The sequence below is a fragment of the Nanorana parkeri genome, unplaced genomic scaffold (assembly GCF_000935625.1).
Source record: "Nanorana parkeri isolate BGI_ZX_2015 unplaced genomic scaffold, ASM93562v1 scaffold143, whole genome shotgun sequence".
Taxonomy (NCBI): Eukaryota; Metazoa; Chordata; class Amphibia; order Anura; family Dicroglossidae; genus Nanorana; species Nanorana parkeri.
Window position 1 is genome coordinate 1173773 of NW_017306411.1, and position 20427 is coordinate 1194199.

General features: G+C 39.4%; 1 protein-coding gene across 6 annotated transcripts in view; it reads left to right on the top strand.

Annotated features, from left to right (window-relative positions):
* MAP4K4 (mitogen-activated protein kinase kinase kinase kinase 4) overlaps positions 1–20427 on the top strand; it is a 141436-nt gene that overhangs the window by 76560 nt on the left and 44449 nt on the right. For all 6 annotated transcript variants that reach the window (XM_018554137.1, XM_018554139.1, XM_018554141.1 and 3 more), the window contains exons 4-13: positions 657–782; positions 5313–5423; positions 8245–8335; positions 11364–11494; positions 12178–12232; positions 12368–12446; positions 13391–13566; positions 14487–14559; positions 15210–15420; positions 18347–18508. In XM_018554137.1, coding sequence (XP_018409639.1) covers positions 657–782; positions 5313–5423; positions 8245–8335; positions 11364–11494; positions 12178–12232; positions 12368–12446; positions 13391–13566; positions 14487–14559; positions 15210–15420; positions 18347–18508 — 1215 coding nt within the window. The remainder of the gene's footprint in view (positions 1–656; positions 783–5312; positions 5424–8244; positions 8336–11363; positions 11495–12177; positions 12233–12367; positions 12447–13390; positions 13567–14486; positions 14560–15209; positions 15421–18346; positions 18509–20427) is intronic.

Genomic DNA, 20427 nt, shown 5'->3' on the forward strand with positions numbered 1-20427 from the left:
TGTCTTTCATCGCAGGTCGACGCCCCCCCCCCCCCCCCCTACACTTTAGATACTGGTCTGAAGTCTACGTTTAAACAGCCATAACATTCTTAGGCAAACATCGCTAGAAAACTCAGTCTGTAGAGCTGAGGTGTTTTAATCCATTTACCATCGTCTGATGATAGCTAACATTTATGAGCTGCTTATTTCTGTCTGTCACCCCTATGGGGACAGTTTCTCATATTCTGAACACCTGAGATTTGTATAATCAGAGTTTAATGTTAAATACCTTTTCAAGCAGTGGCTACTTCGGATTAGGCTTTTGTTTTGGCCATATTTTAATGTATTTGCCTTCATAGTACCTGTACTGTAATGCGTTGTCCTAGTTTGCACATACACACTATTTAAATATAGAAGGGGCTAAGCTTTGTAAAATATTGGTAGGTCTGCGAACCGATACTATAAATCATTTGAAAGTCCTGGTTCTGTATACCTTTTTAGTCCACTCAGCAGGTTTGGAATAATTTTCTAATACAGATTCCTGTGTATCCATCACCCAGTAAGTATATGGATGTACACACTAATGCAACCCGAAAGTCAGCTAGGGACTTTGTTATGGGATTGGTTCTTCCTTTGTTGTATTGTGATCATAACCTATCTTTTTAATCTTTACACAGGATGAAGAGGAGGAGATTAAACTGGAAATCAATATGCTGAAGAAATATTCCCATCACAGAAATATAGCCACATACTATGGTGCTTTTATCAAAAAGAGCCCTCCTGGGCATGATGACCAGCTATGGGTAAGTTGCTTGTTTGCTGTAGAATATTATAGCATTTAGGAATGCTCCAGACCTGCATATGTGTGCTCTCTGTAAACTGTACACAAAGCCAGGTCCATGATGGAATGACCAAGGCTATGTTAACACTGCATTGATGCTTTTCTACATCCATTACAGTGAGAACAGCCTGAGAAAAAACTAAAACTGCTTTCATAATGCTACCGATAGATGCAGCATAATGTCATTTCTTTTAAAAATTGTGCCCATAGTTCTACTTTAAGGTCTAACAGCAAGACCAGTACTTTTACATAGTTGCACATTCACATCAGTCCCTACCCTCAAGGAGCTTACAATCTAAGGTCCCTATCTCACATGCATACATAGAGCGCCAACTTAAAGAGGAGCCAATTAACCTTCCAGCATGTCTTTTGGAGTGTGGGATGAAACCCACTCAAGCACAGGGAGAACATGCAAACTCCTTTGCAGATAGTGACGTGGCCGGGATTTGAACCAGGGGCCCCCAGTGCTGCAAGGCAGAAGCGCTTACCACAACGCCACTGTGCTGTAATGATATAAGATTTATTGTCATTAATTTTTTTTGTGTGGCAACTCTGAGGCTGAGCATGCACTAGTAGGTCTTGCTGTTTGACCTGAGCACCAGACAGCTGTTCAATCTGAAGAATGGTAAAGTATCCAGCGTATCTTTATAATATGCACTGGGTATTCAGAAATGTTGTTCTTTCCATTTTTTCTGAAGCCTTTTAAAAAATTGCTTCCATACTTAACTGATTTAACTTTATTACTTCAAAAACATTACCAAACAGGTAACTTATGTTTTGTGAGGACTTTTCCTAAAGTGCCTCCTATAGGGATGCACTGATCGGCCACCGAAACATATCGCCCGAAAATTACACTTCTGGCAAAATGCCGAAAGTTCAATTGTTTTGGCTGAAATAGTGATGCATCTGTGATTTCTCTCCTCCCTGCTGGGCGCTGCTCTGTGCCCTAGCGGGGAGGAGAGTAACTGTCACAGTAGGCCGAACGCTGTGGGGGAGGGGAGCGCTGTGAGTGGCCGGCATCTCTCTCTCCTCCACGCACTGCTCAGCCTCCTGTCACAGATCAGGAGAGCGGTGTGGGCGGAGACAGCCAGCGCTGTCACAGGAGGCTGAGCTCTGCTCCCACAGCGCTCCCTCAGCCTCCTCTGACCGTGTGTCAGTATGGAGAGCAGTATACAAACACTCAGTGATCGCTGAGTGTTTGTAAATTGAGGACAGAGTATGTTTACTGTGTCCTCAATTATGAATGAATGGGAGTGATCTACATCACCTCCTGTTCATTCATGATTGTGGCTTCCTGTTCATTTATAACAGGGGCTGCAGAAGAAGAGATTGAGGACTCTGTGTCCTCAATCTCTTTTTCTATTTTAAAAGGGAAATATCAGGGGTCTCTTTAGGCCCCTAATTCCCAGAAGCCCCTAAAAGTAAAGTAAAAAATACAAATATTTACTAAAAATGAATAAAGTATAAAAAAAATTAAAAAGGTTAGAAAAAATAAATTAAATAAAATATTTTAAAAATCTTTAAGAAGTTGGAATAAAAACATTTTTCGTTTCGGCCTGACATATATATTTTTTTTCATTTTGGTTTTGAAATTTTCATTTCGGTGCACCTCTAGTCTTCTACCATGTGATGTCTATCATGTACTAAAGTCAAGTCAACGTATGCATGGGTAAACCAATTTAATAGCTTCCAAACATCTAGACTTTATTAACATGCATTGCAGAATACAATCTGTATATTGAATTAAAATGATTTTAGCAGATGATCCCAAAGGTAGCCCTTAGGACACGCTTAAAAACCTTAACCAATTTTCAATTTGATTACATTCATGGAACAGAGATTAGCAGGCACAGCTCATCAGTGGACCTGACATGGCACTATTGGGCCTTCAATGATTTCCATTTGGTATCCGATTGTCTGCCAGTTATTTGCATTGCACACAGGTAGGAATCTACCACAACTTTAGGATAGCTGAATGACAGACATTTTCCGGGCTGGTCCCCAAACATTTACAACTGGAATTCTATTTAAGTTACAGGGTTTATTTAGTAAAGGATTAGAGACTGTTCACTTAGCATAGTGAAAGTTCCATGTGCAAGTGAATGTTCCCTGAACTTGGTAAATAAGGTCAGGCTGTATTTGTTTGTCACCCATGCCCTAGCGGGGAGGAGAGTAACTGTCACAGTAGGCCGAACGCTGTGGGGGAGGGGAGCGCTGTGAGTGGCCGGCATCTCTCTCTCCTCCACGCACTGCTCAGCCTCCTGTCACAGATCAGGAGAGCGGTGTGGGCGGAGACAGCCAGCGCTGTCACAGGAGGCTGAGCTCTGCTCCCACAGCGCTCCCTCAGCCTCCTCTGACCGTGTGTCAGTATGGAGAGCAGTATACAAACACTCAGTGATCGCTGAGTGTTTGTAAATTGAGGACAGAGTATGTTTACTGTGTCCTCAATTATGAATGAATGGGAGTGATCTACATCACCTCCTGTTCATTCATGATTGTGGCTTCCTGTTCATTTATAACAGGGGCTGCAGAAGAAGAGATTGAGGACTCTGTGTCCTCAATCTCTTTTTCTATTTTAAAAGGGAAATATCAGGGGTCTCTTTAGGCCCCTAATTCCCAGAAGCCCCTAAAAGTAAAGTAAAAAATACAAATATTTACTAAAAATGAATAAAGTATAAAAAAAATTAAAAAGGTTAGAAAAAATAAATTAAATAAAATATTTTAAAAATCTTTAAGAAGTTGGAATAAAAACATTTTTCGTTTCGGCCTGACATATATATTTTTTTTCATTTTGGTTTTGAAATTTTCATTTCGGTGCACCTCTAGTCTTCTACCATGTGATGTCTATCATGTACTAAAGTCAAGTCAACGTATGCATGGGTAAACCAATTTAATAGCTTCCAAACATCTAGACTTTATTAACATGCATTGCAGAATACAATCTGTATATTGAATTAAAATGATTTTAGCAGATGATCCCAAAGGTAGCCCTTAGGACACGCTTAAAAACCTTAACCAATTTTCAATTTGATTACATTCATGGAACAGAGATTAGCAGGCACAGCTCATCAGTGGACCTGACATGGCACTATTGGGCCTTCAATGATTTCCATTTGGTATCCGATTGTCTGCCAGTTATTTGCATTGCACACAGGTAGGAATCTACCACAACTTTAGGATAGCTGAATGACAGACATTTTCCGGGCTGGTCCCCAAACATTTACAACTGGAATTCTATTTAAGTTACAGGGTTTATTTAGTAAAGGATTAGAGACTGTTCACTTAGCATAGTGAAAGTTCCATGTGCAAGTGAATGTTCCCTGAACTTGGTAAATAAGGTCAGGCTGTATTTGTTTGTCACCCAATCATATGCATGAGAACATCCTGTTTTTTTGTTATATTTTCCTTGCACATGATTTGGAATTGCAAGTGATCACCGTTTCACATTACAAAGTGAAAGTTCAGTAAATAAACAGCTACTACTACTTCTACCACCTCTACTAGTAAATCAGTCCCGGTGTGTTATATGCACTGTTTGTGGTAAAAGCTGATGAATGTTGTATTAGAAGTATAATATATTGTCAATCAGTTGTACTGAAAATGTTGTCATTGCTAGATGTGTATACTATTTTGTGGCATGGAAAAAGCCGATGCCCCTTAGCAAACCTCTTTTCAGTACAACATTTGTGCTCATCTGCCAGGTCAACGGTCTTTGGAGTGATTACATCATCTGCTACCCATGACCGGTCTATCTTCCTTACCTTGTACTAATGAGGGACTAAGAGCCTTAAACAGGTTGTATGCAGGTTGGAGGAAATGACTCTGTAAATGTAGGTTCAATTTGTGCTATAATTGGATGGTTTGGGATGTCTTGTTAGCCCAGAATCATGAACAAATGCTTTGCATGGATCAGCCCACTATGCTAAAATGAGCCAATTATTTTCTGCATTATAAGAAGTACCTTTTGTGTTTAGATTCCTCACCATACTTTCCAGTGTTTCAGAGGAAGGGCTTTCTTGTTCCATTTGGCCACCTCACCAAATGGTGACTAGCTATTGCCTGTTAATGAAAGACCAAAACATTTGGCCACTGTTGGCAGTACACCGTCACTAACTAATATGACTAATAGTGTTTTTTTTTAATCCAGCATACTATTGGTCATGGTTTCTGTGAGCCTCTGTAGACTGTAAAGTGTGGTATAATGTTAACACCATGGTGCCCTGAGCATATTGGTCTACGTGTTATGAGTAATTACCTTTCACACCACTTAGACCCATCATCTTTGTACAGAATAAATAATTGGTTTCTACGTTTTGCACCATTTTATTTGAATGTCAAAACAGAAATGTTAGTGTTTGGAAATCCTGCCACAAGCGTCTCCCCTTTCCGAGGTATGACAGAGCTGCTAATGAGCATTTTAGGATAAAAATGTCCATTCATTACCATTATGCCATGCCATGCTATGCTGTGCTGATGTTTCTTTGTTCCACAGCTTGTAATGGAGTTTTGTGGTGCTGGCTCGATCACTGACCTGGTGAAGAACACAAAGGGGAATAGTCTGAAAGAAGACTGGATTGCTTATATCTCTCGTGAAATCTTGAGGGTGAGAATGGAGTGCTCTTTTCTCTGAGTAGTCCCACTGTTATGTCATGAAATATTAATCAGCTGTTTGAACCTTGTGCTAGTCTAAAAGGGAATCCTTTCTCTATAGGCTCTTGACGTCACAGACTTTCTAGTTAGCAGCATGCAGGGTGCTTTCTGCATGGAAGTACATTTTCAGCCATAACACAAAACTAGATGCCAAACACATTACCCATATAATTAATATTGCAGTGCACACTTCTCTGGCTCCATTTGCTAATTGGTTCATAAATACTGCGTAGCAAGTTCAACTATTTGAACTTGAGGCCATAAACTAACACCATAGATTTGTTGGTTTGGTTGTGAGTTATAATATTGGGTATGTCTAAAGTGTCACTTCTTGCTACCATAAAGTACCAATACCCTGGCCCGGTATACAGATAGCCTTAAGGACATGCCCATTAGTGCACAGTTAATAGGTCTCTCCTCCATGAACAAGAGCAAGCCATAAATAGCCAACATCAATAGCATGTGTTAAAGAATAGTTTAAAGCTGAACCCCAGGCAAAAAGCTTAACACATACAGTGGTACCTCGGTTCATGAACGCTTCTGTTCGTGAACAATTCGGTTCGCGACCAGAAAGTTAAGCAAAATTTTGCTTCCGTTCGTGAACTCTGCATCGGGTGACGAACACGACCGCAGCCATCTTCCCTGCTCTGACACATGGTCGTGGCTTCCTCTAGTCGAGATCACGGTCTGATCGCAGTTTGATTCGGTTAGCGACCAGAATCGTGGAACGAATTAAGTTCGTGAACCGAGGTACCATTGTATATGTAAATTGTCTTGAAAGATTTGTAATGCTGGCCAGTGTAATTTGGTTTTTTTAATTCCATACACCTCTGCCACTGATTGGCTTTTAGCACCATCCCTTTCTCATTCTAAGTGCTGCTGTAGGAGGGGGTCACAGACACTGGTATCAGATTCAGGCACCTATACTGAGTGAGTGAGTTTTTCTCTCTGCCTGAAGCTCAGCTTGAAAGCTGGACCTTTAGGCAAACCAATTTAGAGTTGCAATACATACAGGTGAAACTCGAATAATTAGAATATCGTGCAAAAGTAATTGCAGTAAGTGCTGCAAAAGGGGCCCAAACCAAGTACTGAGTACATATGCATGCTTGTACTTTTCAGAGGTCCGATATTGTTCTATGTACAATCCTTTTTTTATTGATTGCATGTAATAATCTACTTTTTTGAGGTTGTGGATTTGGGGTTCTTGGGGTTTTCATGAGCTGTAAGCCATAATCATCACACTTATGACAAATCACGGCTTGAATTATCTTGCTTTGCATGTAATGAGTCTATCTCATATATTAGTTTCACCTTTTAAGTTGCATTAGTGAAATGAACTTTGCACGATATTCTAATTATTCGAGTTTCACCTGTATATGTGAACTTGTTTTTCTGCCAAAGGATTTGTAATTCTTTTCAGCCAGTCGTATGATCCAATCACCCTTACAGATATTAGGTCCAGTATCTTTCTGTCGACTACACTACAGTTAAGCAAAATGGTCCGATCGATGTCATGTCCAAGCCTGTGATTAGAAAAGCATAAGCAGCATCAAGGTGATGAGGTCATCCCCCACTTGTAGGCATGAATATTGTGTCAGACGGATAGCATTGTGTGAAGCAAGTCCTGATTTCTCAGAATGATGACCCACCTCCTACTCTGCCAGCTGCTGTACATGCATTACAGGAGGCTATCAAGAACGGTTTAGATACTTAATACCCCTAACATGCACCTTACAATTATTTTGAGTCCATGAGATTAAATTACATTTATGTATTTTTTCATAGCTGCCTTTATATTGCACAATTAAGAAGGAGTGTTCACAAAGTTATAGAATCAACCAATTTCAGAAGAGAAAGCGAAGAGTCTTTCATTTCACAGATGTCCATTTGAAAATTGGCATGTTCAATAAAAATGTTTGTTACGGTCTCTTTTCTCTAGCAGTTATGTAAGGAGGAGATTATATCAAAATGGATGAGATATCTGTGGCTGGTAATACAACATAGTATTTTTCATTTGCACCTGGAACTGCTATCTTCTGTAGCAATTAATGACAGCCCACCCAGCCTACCATGAAGGGAAAACAGTTAAACTTCAACTGCAGGTCATCTTTAAATGTGTAACTAAAACATGAAATCCTAAACTTGCTGTTTGCATGTGCTCAGATAGCACATTAACTATTAAATGTACACTTGATTTATCATGGCTGGAAAGGCCTTTTGTATGTATGTGTGTGTGTAAGTAAACATACTCTTTTTAGGACAGCTGTTTGTCCAGGTTTGATTTTTCTTTTGCATTGTTTCCTTTGTATTAAGGCATTGAGTTTCTATTCAATTGCAGAAACATACACGTGTACTATATGAACATTCCATTTACAAAAAAATGATCCTTCTGTAGTTGGCATTTGGACATCAGCATCAGCATCAGTTATCTGTTTACTGCTAGATCTTTGCTGTTTTAGTAGCTGCGATCAGCAGTTAGCACTCATGAATTATTCGTTTGAACCATCAAAGATAATTCTGACCTTTTCTGTCTTGCCTTTTACACCTAATGCGGTTTCAGCCTACTGGTTCATCACGCTGATTGCCAAATGCATTCAGTTATAAAACAAAAACGGGATGAGGTTCCACTTGTTTAAGACAAAGGTGAATGACTCATTGCCCCTTTCTTAGCAGATCATTTAATTACAATGCCTCAGCAAGGCAATATACGTTCTCGTCAAACAAGCTATAAACTCAGTTTGGTATAACCACATTTTGTTTTGTCTTGTGTTTAGGGTTTGGCACATCTCCATGCTCACCACGTGATTCACAGAGATATTAAAGGACAGAATGTGCTGCTAACAGAAAATGCAGAGGTGAAGCTCGGTAGGTGATGGAATACAGATCTTTACTAAACTAGATAAGGGGATGATTTCTTTTAAAATAAAAAGTGTTGTTGCCCATTAAAACAATATTCTCACTCCGGTTAGGAGGCGAGAATTTGCCTCTCATGAAAAGTAGCCCTATCTCTGTTCCTTTTAAGTCACTGTGTAAATAAGTGTATACATAAAATGCCATGTCACTCAAACCTGCTAACCATTGACATTGAAGTCTCAGTTGCATGCAGTTACTAACATGTGGAGGACATACAACACTATTAGAGTGTGGCTCTTCTATAGTCTATGCGACTACTAATATTGGGGCATGTATAACCATAAATTTGAGAGCAAGCTTACCTGGAGGTTGCCTCATACCTCTTTAAAGTTACAGCAACAAATGTGACAGCCCCTTTGCCCAGAGCAGTTAAAGATCTGTCAAACACCGTAAGTGAAAGTCAAAAGTGCATGTTCCTGAGAAAAATCTTAAATTGGGTTGATCTGGAAGGTATAAGGCAGCATATGGTTTGTTATGTATTGGATCCCAAGATTTGCTGCCACAAATGGAATACCTAAGCACTTTCACATGTTTATACTATGGCTGTTCAGTTGTCTAGTATGTACAGAAAATATCTTGGTCATTCTGTATTAATGCCAACAGAATTGCACATAGGGCATCAGTCAACCAGAATATGATTAGATCTGAATTATGGCTATAGAATATCTGGTTTGAGTATTCATAGAAGAGAACCGTTAATGCCCATAGTGACATCTTCTGATCGTTCATTTAATTCCTTTTTTTTTCCTTTCACTTCACGTGTTTTTTACAGTACGTTATGCTTCCTGTATAATAAGAACAACAGCACCAATTTCTCCATACTAGAGTGCAGTGAAGAATGCAATTATAGGGCTTTGTGGGCTTTAATTTTTTTAGAACATTTTTTTATAAGGCATTCCACAGACATTCATGTGACCACATTATAAATAAACTCGCCCTCCCAGACACTCGCACAAAGACTTCATAATGTCTTGTAATATATTTAGAAGCCTAGAAATAGAATCCAGTCAGTCTTTGGAACCTTTTTAGATCAAACCTCACTTTACCTCTTATTTGCAGATGCTTGACTTTACTTGATGCTTGGACTTTAAAGTAAACCTATGCTTTGAACATGCTGGCAAAAATGGTTTTCACTAATTCTCCCGCAACACTCTGTTCAGCTGCTAGGGTGAGCAAAGCAAGGTCTGTGCGTTCTGAGTCACTTTACTCAGAGCTTACCCAGGACTAGGGACAGTCTCACCACCATCATGTCCTCGCCAGTCACCAAGCCACCAGTACTGTAACTGGAGGGAAAGGGGTACAAGTCTCCGGCTTTTTCCTACTGGGTATTTTCTTTGCTCCCTTCTGTCCTGGCAGTTGAATGGAATGGTGGGGTGCTTTTGGGGAGTGGGACATAAATGCAAACCTGTTCTCTGCCTATGCATTTAATGGTCAAAGGCCAACTGGTAGCAGAATTAGGTTTGCTCCAGGATGCCAGCACTAGCAAAGTTTGTGGGCATCTAGGACCCCCTTTACCAAACATTTGAAATATTGCATTGAATACAACATTTTATGTCTTTTATTGCAGATAATTTGGCATGTTAGGAATTTTCTACTTTTGTACAAGAATGATCAGATCTCAATTTGTTGTTGCCCATGTATTGTGAGCTTATGTCAGGTTAACAAAAATGTGAAAGGTTGAGATTTATGAAATGATTATATCTTGCCTAAAGCTAGCCATAGGCATTTACAGTTAATCATTTTTCATTACAACTCTTTAAGCCCTGTAATTCTTGGAAGGAACAGTTAGTTGGACACTATTGTTACTGTATGTGATAAATGGTCCCATCAAAATTTGACAGTACTTCGCCTGTTATCCTTGTCTATTGACTAAACCCAAATATTCATGTTTAGGAGCGAGCTCTATGAAGGTAGTACTGAAGAGTGGCTGGCTCATGTGTCATCACCTTTAACACCTTAGTTTACCTCCTAAGGGGGCAGGCACAGCTGGCTCTGCCTCTAGATAGGCAGAGCCAGCTGTCACTCACACAGCTGAGTGGATCACGACAGTATTGTTGGGATCCGTCCCAGCTGCGGCGCTCTCGGTATATCGCGGGCAATAGCTCGCTATATACTGAGCTTTGGGTCACGGGAGGAGGTTAGTATATGTCCTCCCGTGACCCAAAGAGAACTATGGGGAAAAACACTTACCTCATAGTTCTCTTTTAAAGTGCACCTTCACCCATATCTTTAAAATAACGAACACACCCTTAGAAATGTTTATAAATGCAAACACATATTTCTAGATAAGTGCAGGCTTTGTACTCTTTGCATACCTTATTTCTTTTTTCTTCCCGTCTACTGACAGTGGCCATGTTTAATAAGGGCAGATTACTAGATCTCCTATTACTTCCTGGATTACTGGCACATGTGACTAGGACATGTGACCATGCACATCATCTTGGGGAAGGAAAATGCCTTTCCCTGAGATTACAGATGAGATTTCCCAGCAATTCTGCTGATGACAAGGCAATCCCAGTGTGCATTGTGTTGGCAAACTGAAGTAATTTGCACTTTCAAAGCAGGAAGTGAATGCTCTGCAAGTGTAAGTATTTCAAAATCACAGCATTTTACACCTGACATGTCTGTTTATAAAGCATCATACATAGGGGGATGGATTGGTAGAATTTGATTTTTGAGTGTCCACTTAAGGCGTAGTTGAATTACTTGCACTTGAGAACCCATGGAAAGGTAATTTGGAGACATCATACCAATCTCTATTTTTGTGTGTAATTGTTCCTCCAGGTAAACATGGAGGTACCATACAAATATATGCTGAAAGAGCAGTACAGTGCAAAATGATATTGATTTAATGTCATCATAGAAATCCCCAATGAGCTTTCTGAAGACTTTACAGCTTATAGATCTGCTGACAATGCAGCCTTTAATTAGATGTGTTTTTGAAGTTGTCAACGTGTTCTGCTCATACTTTTCTCTGCAGTGGATTTTGGTGTCAGTGCACAGCTGGATAGGACTGTCGGCCGAAGGAATACATTTATTGGTACACCATACTGGATGGCTCCCGAAGTTATAGCTTGCGATGAGAACCCAGATGCCACCTATGATTACAGGGTATGTAAAATATTGTGTTGCACTGATTATAATGAAATACATTATTACCAGGAGCATAACCATAATCTGCACATAGTTTGTAAACATACTGAACGGTTTATTTAGTGGAATTTCTTGGATAGGGCTGTGTTTTAAAGAAGCCATGCCTCTGCAGATGATTTTCCTGTTCATAGGAAATCCAAATGTTGAAAGACTACTAACAGTCCAAGTGTTTCCAGCTTGCTCTGACTTTGGGTTCCTCAGAATTGGGAGGCCCACAGGCTGTGCTTATTTGGAAATGCTTGATTTTTAAACAATGCAATACAATAATGGGCATAATTTATAAGGAGAAAAACTATTAATGTGCAGTCTAGTGTCTTTTGGGACAAATGAGCATACCTATGCTTAATTGTGAAGGATTCTTATATTTAGCTTTACTTCGTCTTGAGTTTTACACTCTAGATGGTGTTTTCAAGATAGTTGCAACTGTTTGACCTGACACATTGCACACTCAAAAGATAGGAGCATGTGAAGTCTGGCAGTTGACAGCCTGGCAAGCGTCCTACTATAAATGACCTTTGATCCACTGATTGCCTTAACAATGGCAGTTCCTACTTTTCGATCATGATAGGTTTCTTATAAGGAAAGCCCTACATGCAGTAGCACTTTTAATTATGCAGCATATCTTTTATTCCTTTTTGCAGAGTGACCTTTGGTCCTGTGGTATTACAGCTATAGAGATGGCAGAAGGGGCTCCTCGTAAGTGTTTTTTTTTTTTTTTTTTACTTTCTGTTTATGTATAGATGTATCTTGATTTTTGCCTTTGCTTTACAATACACTGCATATTTTCCTTTATACCTAATAATAATAATAATAATACATTTTTTTTCACAGCTCTTTGTGATATGCATCCAATGAGAGCGCTGTTCCTTATTCCCAGAAATCCTCCTCCTCGGCTAAAATCTAAGAAGTGGTGAGCTTATAAGCATTATTGTGCTCGGTCTACTGCCATTAAAATGTGTTTTAATTATAAGTATCGATGTTACAAATGAGATTTAAAAATGTATTTACTCCTAATGGCTATTGAAGATCCCAATTTCTCGCTATTTAGTGATTTTATAAGGCTCCTCATGGTCATGGAATTTATTGGTTTCTCCTGTGTTGGCAACTGTGATTACAGTAGAAACCTGTAGCTGATGGCACGAAACTCAAAGAGTACCATTTAACCATATTTTAATTTGTGTAGTCAAAATTTATGGTTGGGATTTAAGAGTTGATTTCCTCATAACCACTATTAGTTTGGGGGGGGGGGGGTAATAATTGGGCGACGAGTGATATCTTCGCTCTTTTGCAGTGCTCCAGGTGCCAGTGCTTTCTGATACTTTCGGGTGGCGGTTGACGTGTCCCCCACTGCACTCTTGTTTCTACTGCTGACCCCAAAGTGGTTAAGGTTAGCCATAGAAACCACAGCATACAACAGGGTACATTCTATCTGACATACTTAGACGTGTTGGATAGCAGCGGCACTTAGAGCTCTGAAGAACGCCAAGATCTTACTTGCTGGACAGGTAAGCATAAAACCTATTCTTTTATAGGAGACAGCCTGGTGGAGTATTTATAACTGACCGGTTCACTTCAAAGAACTCCGTACTGCTTGAATCCCAACTTACATTTTACTTCCTATAATCTTAGAGCATGCTGGGCACAGACAGCAATAAATTGTTTATCACTTGTTTGGCAGGTCTGTATATTTGCTAGCCACCAAAGAAACAGAGAACATTTGTTAAGTTATATTTAAACCACTAAAACCAAAAAACATTTTTTTTTATTTTAATACTAGAGATTTTACAGCCATCATTTCAGCTATTAAAGTTTGGGTTTAGTGATTTTGTTTTCACCTTGCACTTTATTTTGCAGGTCAAAGAAGTTTTTTAGTTTCATTGAAAGCTGTCTGGTAAAAAATTACATGCAGCGCCCTCCAACAGAACAGCTGTTAAAACATCCATTTATAAGAGACCAGCCTAATGAGCGACAAGTCCGTATCCAGCTGAAAGACCACATAGACAGGACCAGGAAGAAGAGAGGAGAGAAAGGTGGGTGGTTTATTTTTCCCTCTTAAACGTTTAACTGCCATTAACAGTGCTTGCTTTCCAGACTGACTGATAAATGAAAGCCGTATGCTTCCAATTTCACCCCTTGAATATATGAATGCAACTGGAAAAACTGAGTGAGGACTGACATGGGAAATATCAGACTAGAGTTTGCTTTAAAAAAAAACTTTCAAACTTAAAATACATTTAACATCTAGTATTTTTATATTTTAAAGTTCAGTAAATGTCTCCTATGTAAGAGCTTTACCAGCAGTTTTCAAACACTGCTTATACTGTAACCATCACTGTTATTCTGACCATATATTAAGATGTAATCTACTTTTTATTGTATTATAAATACACCATCATACAGAAGAGCTATGGATATGTAAAAGTATTTTGTAAATCTAAGAAATAATTGGCCACTAGTATAGTTCAGTTTAATTGTTTTGGAATTGCTCCAGAGGTTTCTAAGACCTGAATTATTCTTGATAAAATCAAAAAAATATTGACAAACTATTCTGTATACATTCCAGGCTTACCTTTGATCCTTTATTAAATACAGATTTCTGATTGGTACCTGAGTTATGCACAGGTGCGTGGGCTTCTGTAAAGCCAGATGGGATATGTGCACAGTTCAGGGAGTAGTGTGTGTAAAATATTTGTAGATCTCTGGGGTCATCTTTATAAAAGATAAAGCTGTAATCCTGGGAGGAAACTGAATTCACTGAAAGTGGGGATAATCAATAAATATTGTTATTATGATTGTTGTACGCATTGCAGAATGTTTTTATTAATACCCGAAGGCTTTTGACCCTGAGGTTTGAACCTGATTTTAGTCCTAGGTGATCTTTCTCGGCTAGTAAAATAAGTGATCGTTATTTGTTGGCGATATTCTGCTCACTTGTCTGTTTTTTGTTTAGATGAAACGGAGTATGAATACAGTGGAAGTGAAGAGGAGGAAGAGGAAGTGCCTGAGCAGGAAGGAGAGCCAAGGTATGTCACAATGTTGATGCACATCCCATATCCCATGTGCTGTAAGAAAAAAAAAATGTTGCTTTCATCATTTCACCTTATTATGCTTTGTTTTAATACAGCTTTAGGAATTTTGAGAAAACCTAGTCTATAATTACAACAGACCTTTGCTCTGCCCATTTAGGGCAAAGCAACAGGTTTGTTTTAAATCCCCCCCACCTTTTTATTCTCAGCATTATTTACTTCCCTTTACTTTCCTTCCCCACGGCGCCAAGAGCCAAAGGAAATACCTGGTCCTTCTGAGTATGGAGTAGCATGTGGCTCACCCATGTGACATAGCTGAACCAATCGGTCCAAAGCACTGTGTAATCGACCTATTCATAATATAATCCATACCGCTCTAGTACTGAAAACCTATATAACTTAAATCTAGCTTTTTGTACCCTTATCTTCTGGTTAGCTGAACTTTGTCTGAGTCTGTACATTTTTTCATAGGATTTTTGCCACCACCAGGCACTGTATTTGTACATTGCATTGATTATTTTGTATAGTTAAAACTGTTACTGACTATATGATTGGCATGCATCGCAGTCAGAAGCTTACACAGTATTACTGTACAGCCAGTGTCCTTTTGAATTGTCTGATTAAATTTATCACTATTTCTCTCTCAGCTCAATAGTTAATGTGCCTGGGGAGTCCACACTTAGACGTGATTTCCTAAGACTACAGCAGGAGAACAAGGAGCGATCTGAAGCCTTACGAAGGCAGCAGCTGCTGCAGGAGCAACAACTTCGAGAGCAGGAGGAGTACAAGAGGCAACTACTGGCAGAGAGACAGAAACGTATAGAGCAGCAAAAAGAGCAAAGAAGGCGCCTTGAAGAGGTATAGTATTGGCCCCTTCTACTGAAACAGACCTCCGTGAAGATGAATCTGACACATTTTAGTTTCATTAAAAAAATGTTTATTCTTATTGCTGGTTTTGTTTGCAGCACAAAACACTTCTGACATTACCAATAAAAGCATCTGTAAGGTCTTGCAGTTTATAGCAGGATTCCTTTACATAGATATAGATTCTTGTAAGACAAGTGTCATAGTATATGACCAGTTACAATGCTGTATACAAATATTTTAGTACATCACAACACGCAGTAGTTTAAGATGAGCAGTTGCCTGCTGCATTTCTAGTACAGATGTGTTTTGCAATGAAAAAGTGATTTTAGTTGCACATGATATGTTTGAGTTGTAACACAACCTACAACATAGTATTGCTTAGGGTAACCATACATTTTGGAATTGTTTGAAATCACTGTCCATTGTATGAGCTATTTTATTCCCAATATACACAGCCATCCGTTGTGCATGATAGGGGATCTCCCTGCCTTTTTTGAATCGGTAATAAGAAGCCCCAGTGACAAATTCCAGGTATTTAATTTACCAGTGATGCTGACATACATCTCGGATACAGTCAATACTGCAGAGATTATTACATAACAATGCAGAAAAAGTTTTAATTGAGCAATAATCTCAACCTGTGAATAGCAGACTTTATTGCTGTCTAGGAAAAAAAAAGCTGATATGGCTTATTAGATCAGCTATGATATTTGCAAAGACTTTCATGCGTGGGGCTTACATTTTGTGCACTATAACTATTGTTAATAGTCACTTAAATTAGATTTATTGCATGCTTACAACATCCTTCTAGCAGATCTTCAGGTGGATAGATGAATAACTCCAATTATATAGCCATTGGAAGTCCTTAAAGGAGAACTATGAGGTGAGTGCTTTTCACTCGCCTCATAGTTCTAGCCGACCTGTGACAATGAGACTGTCACAGGTCGGCTCAGTAGATCGGGAGGTGAGCGAACACATACCGGCGTTCGCTCACCTCACGATCCTGTCACGGCTCTCTACCGTGACAGGGGAGGCGCTGGATTCCCCCCTCCCTGCTCCGATCCGCCAGTGCTGACTGGCGGAACGGACGGGGGAGGGGGCGGGTACAGCTGGCTCTGCCTCTAGAAAGGCAGAGCCAGCTGTCAGTAGCGCAGCTGGGCGGATCCACACATAATTGTCGGGATCCGCTTCAGCTGCGGTGTCTCAGTATACAGCGAGCAGCAGCTCGTGGTTTACTGCGGCGTCTCAGTATACCGCGAGCTGCAGCTCGCGGTATACTGAGCCTAGGGTGATGGGAGGACGCTAGTTTGTGTCCTCTCATTACCCTAAGGAGAACTATGGGGGAAAAGCCTTAACCCCATAGTTCTCCTTTTTAAATATTTTTTTAAGCAGTTGCCTGTAGATGTATTCAGATCTGTCTTTATATTTGCTCTCTGTACAACAGCGTTCACAATGTGAGAAAAAGGACCAGCAGTGTCAGTCAGGATTCTATAACTGTGTACTATTTTGTCTTCACGTGCTTACATGAGTAAATGGATCAAAGTAATGACCTTGTGAATGTTCTGCTTGTCCTTTATTTTCCAATCACAGGCTGGGCAGGGAGAGATTTTAAAGTATACCCGGTCAAGAGAGAGATATTGAGGCAGACTTTCCTTGCCTCCTTCTGAAATTAATAGTTGCATGCATATAACTATCTGCTGATTCACTGATGCAAATCAAGTGCCCAGCAAAACAAAATCTGAGAGAGGTCAGAATGCAATGCACATGAATGCCTAATGGATGTTGGTCTCTATACTGACTTTGCTGTCATCATTGGAAGAGGCAAAATGATGTAGGGTGCTTACGTTATCCCTACAGGGAGAATTTGTAAGGCAGCCTTTTCAGCCAGAAACAGGAAGTGCAATGATAAAAATGCTAATAAAAAGTTTTAAAACAGAACTGAACACTCATGCAAAAGAAAGTTTGAAACAATAACTCCAGTTTTGTTGCACTTTAAAGTGCTGACGTTACTGAATTTTTACATGACTATCCATGCTGACTTCTGGGAAAGCTTCGAGCCAGTCACAACAGGAATGTGAGAACTCTGAAAAGTCCTGTAGAGGGTAGTGTTGCTGTGGAAGAAAGTGATGTTTGAATGTTATGTGCATTTTTTATCATTTGACACTTCACAAGAAATGGATCATACACAGCATATCCAGACTTGGCGATATGTTAATAAACGCATTATAAATGGCTTAATCAAGCTGAATGGGTAAATCACGTCAAGGCACCTCATGCTATGTGGGTGTTCATGATACCTTGATTTACAAGTGTCTCTGAGGTTGGATATTCTCTGTGCAGTCTGTTTTGTTTTTCCTGGAGTGTTGAATGTTAGATCTATTTTGCAACAAAGTATTTTTCCTTTAAAGGGCCAGCAAACCTGAATTGCATGTTTATAGCAAATTGACTGTTAATATCAAATTAAAAAAAAACCTTTGCTTAGCATGTACAGCATTTGAAATATGACATTCCATGTAAGTGTATTGTTTAGCTTTTTATTCTGTTCTCCTTTTCTTAGCCTGAAGGATACCTACTAATACCAATTTATATTTTTCTTTTGTATGACTGGCACAATGTTAGCAGTATGTAGTAACACATTGTCCTGCCTTTTAACATGTCTGCTTTTTTATGTTCCTTTTTTAATTGTTGACCCCCCTAAGTTGGACCTATGCTCCACCCATCCAAGACGTTTACATGACTGGCACTGGTGGGAACCTGGGGCAACAGTTTCTCAATGAAAAGTCAGAATGTCAGCTCTTCTGTTAGTCCTAATATTTCCCACCTAGACTGTCTGCATAAGCAGAGGTCCGATTTATAGAGTGAAATACTAGTTACTGCTATGTGGCTGTAAGATATTTATTTTTTTTCTCCCATCCAGCAACAAAGAAGAGAACGAGAGGCAAGGAGGCAACAGGAGAGAGAGCAACGTAGGAGAGAGCAAGAAGAAAAGAAGAGAATGGAGGAGATAGAAAGGAGACGTAAAGAAGAAGAAGAACGTAGAAGATCTGAGGAGGAGAAGAGACGAGTAGAAAGAGAACAGGTTAATAGAACAAAGTTACTCAATGTGTCAGACTTGCAGTGTTTAATTACAGTGTGGGTGGTTTATTGTCTGGTGTAGCACATCCTGAATGTAGGTTTTATTTACCAGGCTTCCTCTAACTACTGAGAACACGCTTGTGACAATATCAGTGTATTTAAACATGTGTGCTCTGTGTAAGATAGAAGTTTGCATTGCCATGGGCTCCAATAGTGGATTTGAAAATTGCTGGGAGTTTTGGAGGGATGTGAACTTGGGGTCAAGTAGAACAGTTTTGCGGAGTTGTTTCCATATAGGATGGTTGTGCTTGCTTTCTACTAAGTTAGAGCACTGAATTTGAACGGCATCATGAGTACAAGGGGCAGAGGTTGTATCAGTGGCACATCATTTAGGAAAATACTAGAATGTTTTTGTAGAATGTAATTCGGATAATGTAATGACCAGAAGACTCTTGTGAACCATAAAAAAGTTATTGATCCCTATGCTGATGCTATTTAATGTATGCACATACATGCATGATGGCATAAGGAAACGCAGCCAGTGCTTGCTCTGTTTTTACAGACTCCATTTTGAATATATTGCATGCAGATATGACGGCTGCAATTTCAGCCTTGTTTTTAAGGTACAGTATTCGGGGTTACTGATTATTTGCTTAGTCACTGACCTGGAACAAGCATGCAACCAGTGAAATGGTTCATACATCTGTGATGAATGCTTGATCTTGACGTCAGAACATGCATCTTTAGAAAACTAGCCGGCAACGTCAGCGCCCATACTTCTTTCCTCAGTATGTGCAAAGCCATTGTATACATTCAAATATGCTACATTCAAGTTTCAGTGCAAATATAATTCATTATTCTTTGGATTGTACGTTGGACAGGTTTTTGGCCGGTTAGCATGATATGTGATCTTATCTATCACAATTCTGAATTTCAGACAGTCATAGTTTCTGTTTTGTTTCTTTCATCCTTATGCCCATGGGATTGCTGTAACCCTTTTACCACCTGGGTTGCCTCATTCAGGAAGTGGCAAAATGACACTCTGTGGTGTCGACAGCTACTCCGGGAATGTTGTTGGAGAGATCAAGTGTTGGGAGCTGCCTGGAATTAGGTCATGTAAACCTAGTACATTATCTTTAGGGTGCTGTTTTAGTGTTGAAATGTGCCTGACGCTTTTGAGGCATTGTTACTAAATGTGTAAATTTACACCTATAAATCTGATATAAAAGGATTTCAATTGACCTATACCACTGGTGTATAGTGGTCCAATAGCAAATGCTCTAGTACTGCTGTAACATACAGATAATTAATTCTTTAGGTAGCATTTATGTAATAAAGGCTGTACAATTAATTACACCTAGTGCATCATTATATAAAACACATCCACTTTTCATGCCAACCTTATGTTGTATTGGAATTATACATTTTATGTGGCATGTTTATAAAAACTCCAGCAAATAAATTGTCTATATGAAGTATTTGGCTATAGTTACTTAAGAGATTTCATCTTTTAATCCCTAAAGAATAGAAAAGGCTAGTTCTCCAGTTTCATGGGGAACTTTTTCTCCAGTTCTTTTAATTGCCCCTCGAGTACATTAACAAGGTTTTCCACTTAAAGTTAGAAATCCTTTGCTCCTGCGTGATTACCGGTGGCGGTTCCACTTGTCAGGAAGTCAACTCTTTTAAAAGAAGGTCTTTGCCAAAGCTGCTAACCTATTTAAAAACAGTTTACAGTTGAAGTTGCTATGTTTTACTCAGGGATTTATACATCAGAATCTTTAACCAGTCACCTTGAGAGGTCCTTCATACGCGTGCAGTGCTTGGCATTAAGGTCACAGCCTATTCATTTTGAATGGGTTGTAAATGCACCACAGAACACCTAAAACATGTGTGTATGTGTGTATATATATGTATATATATATA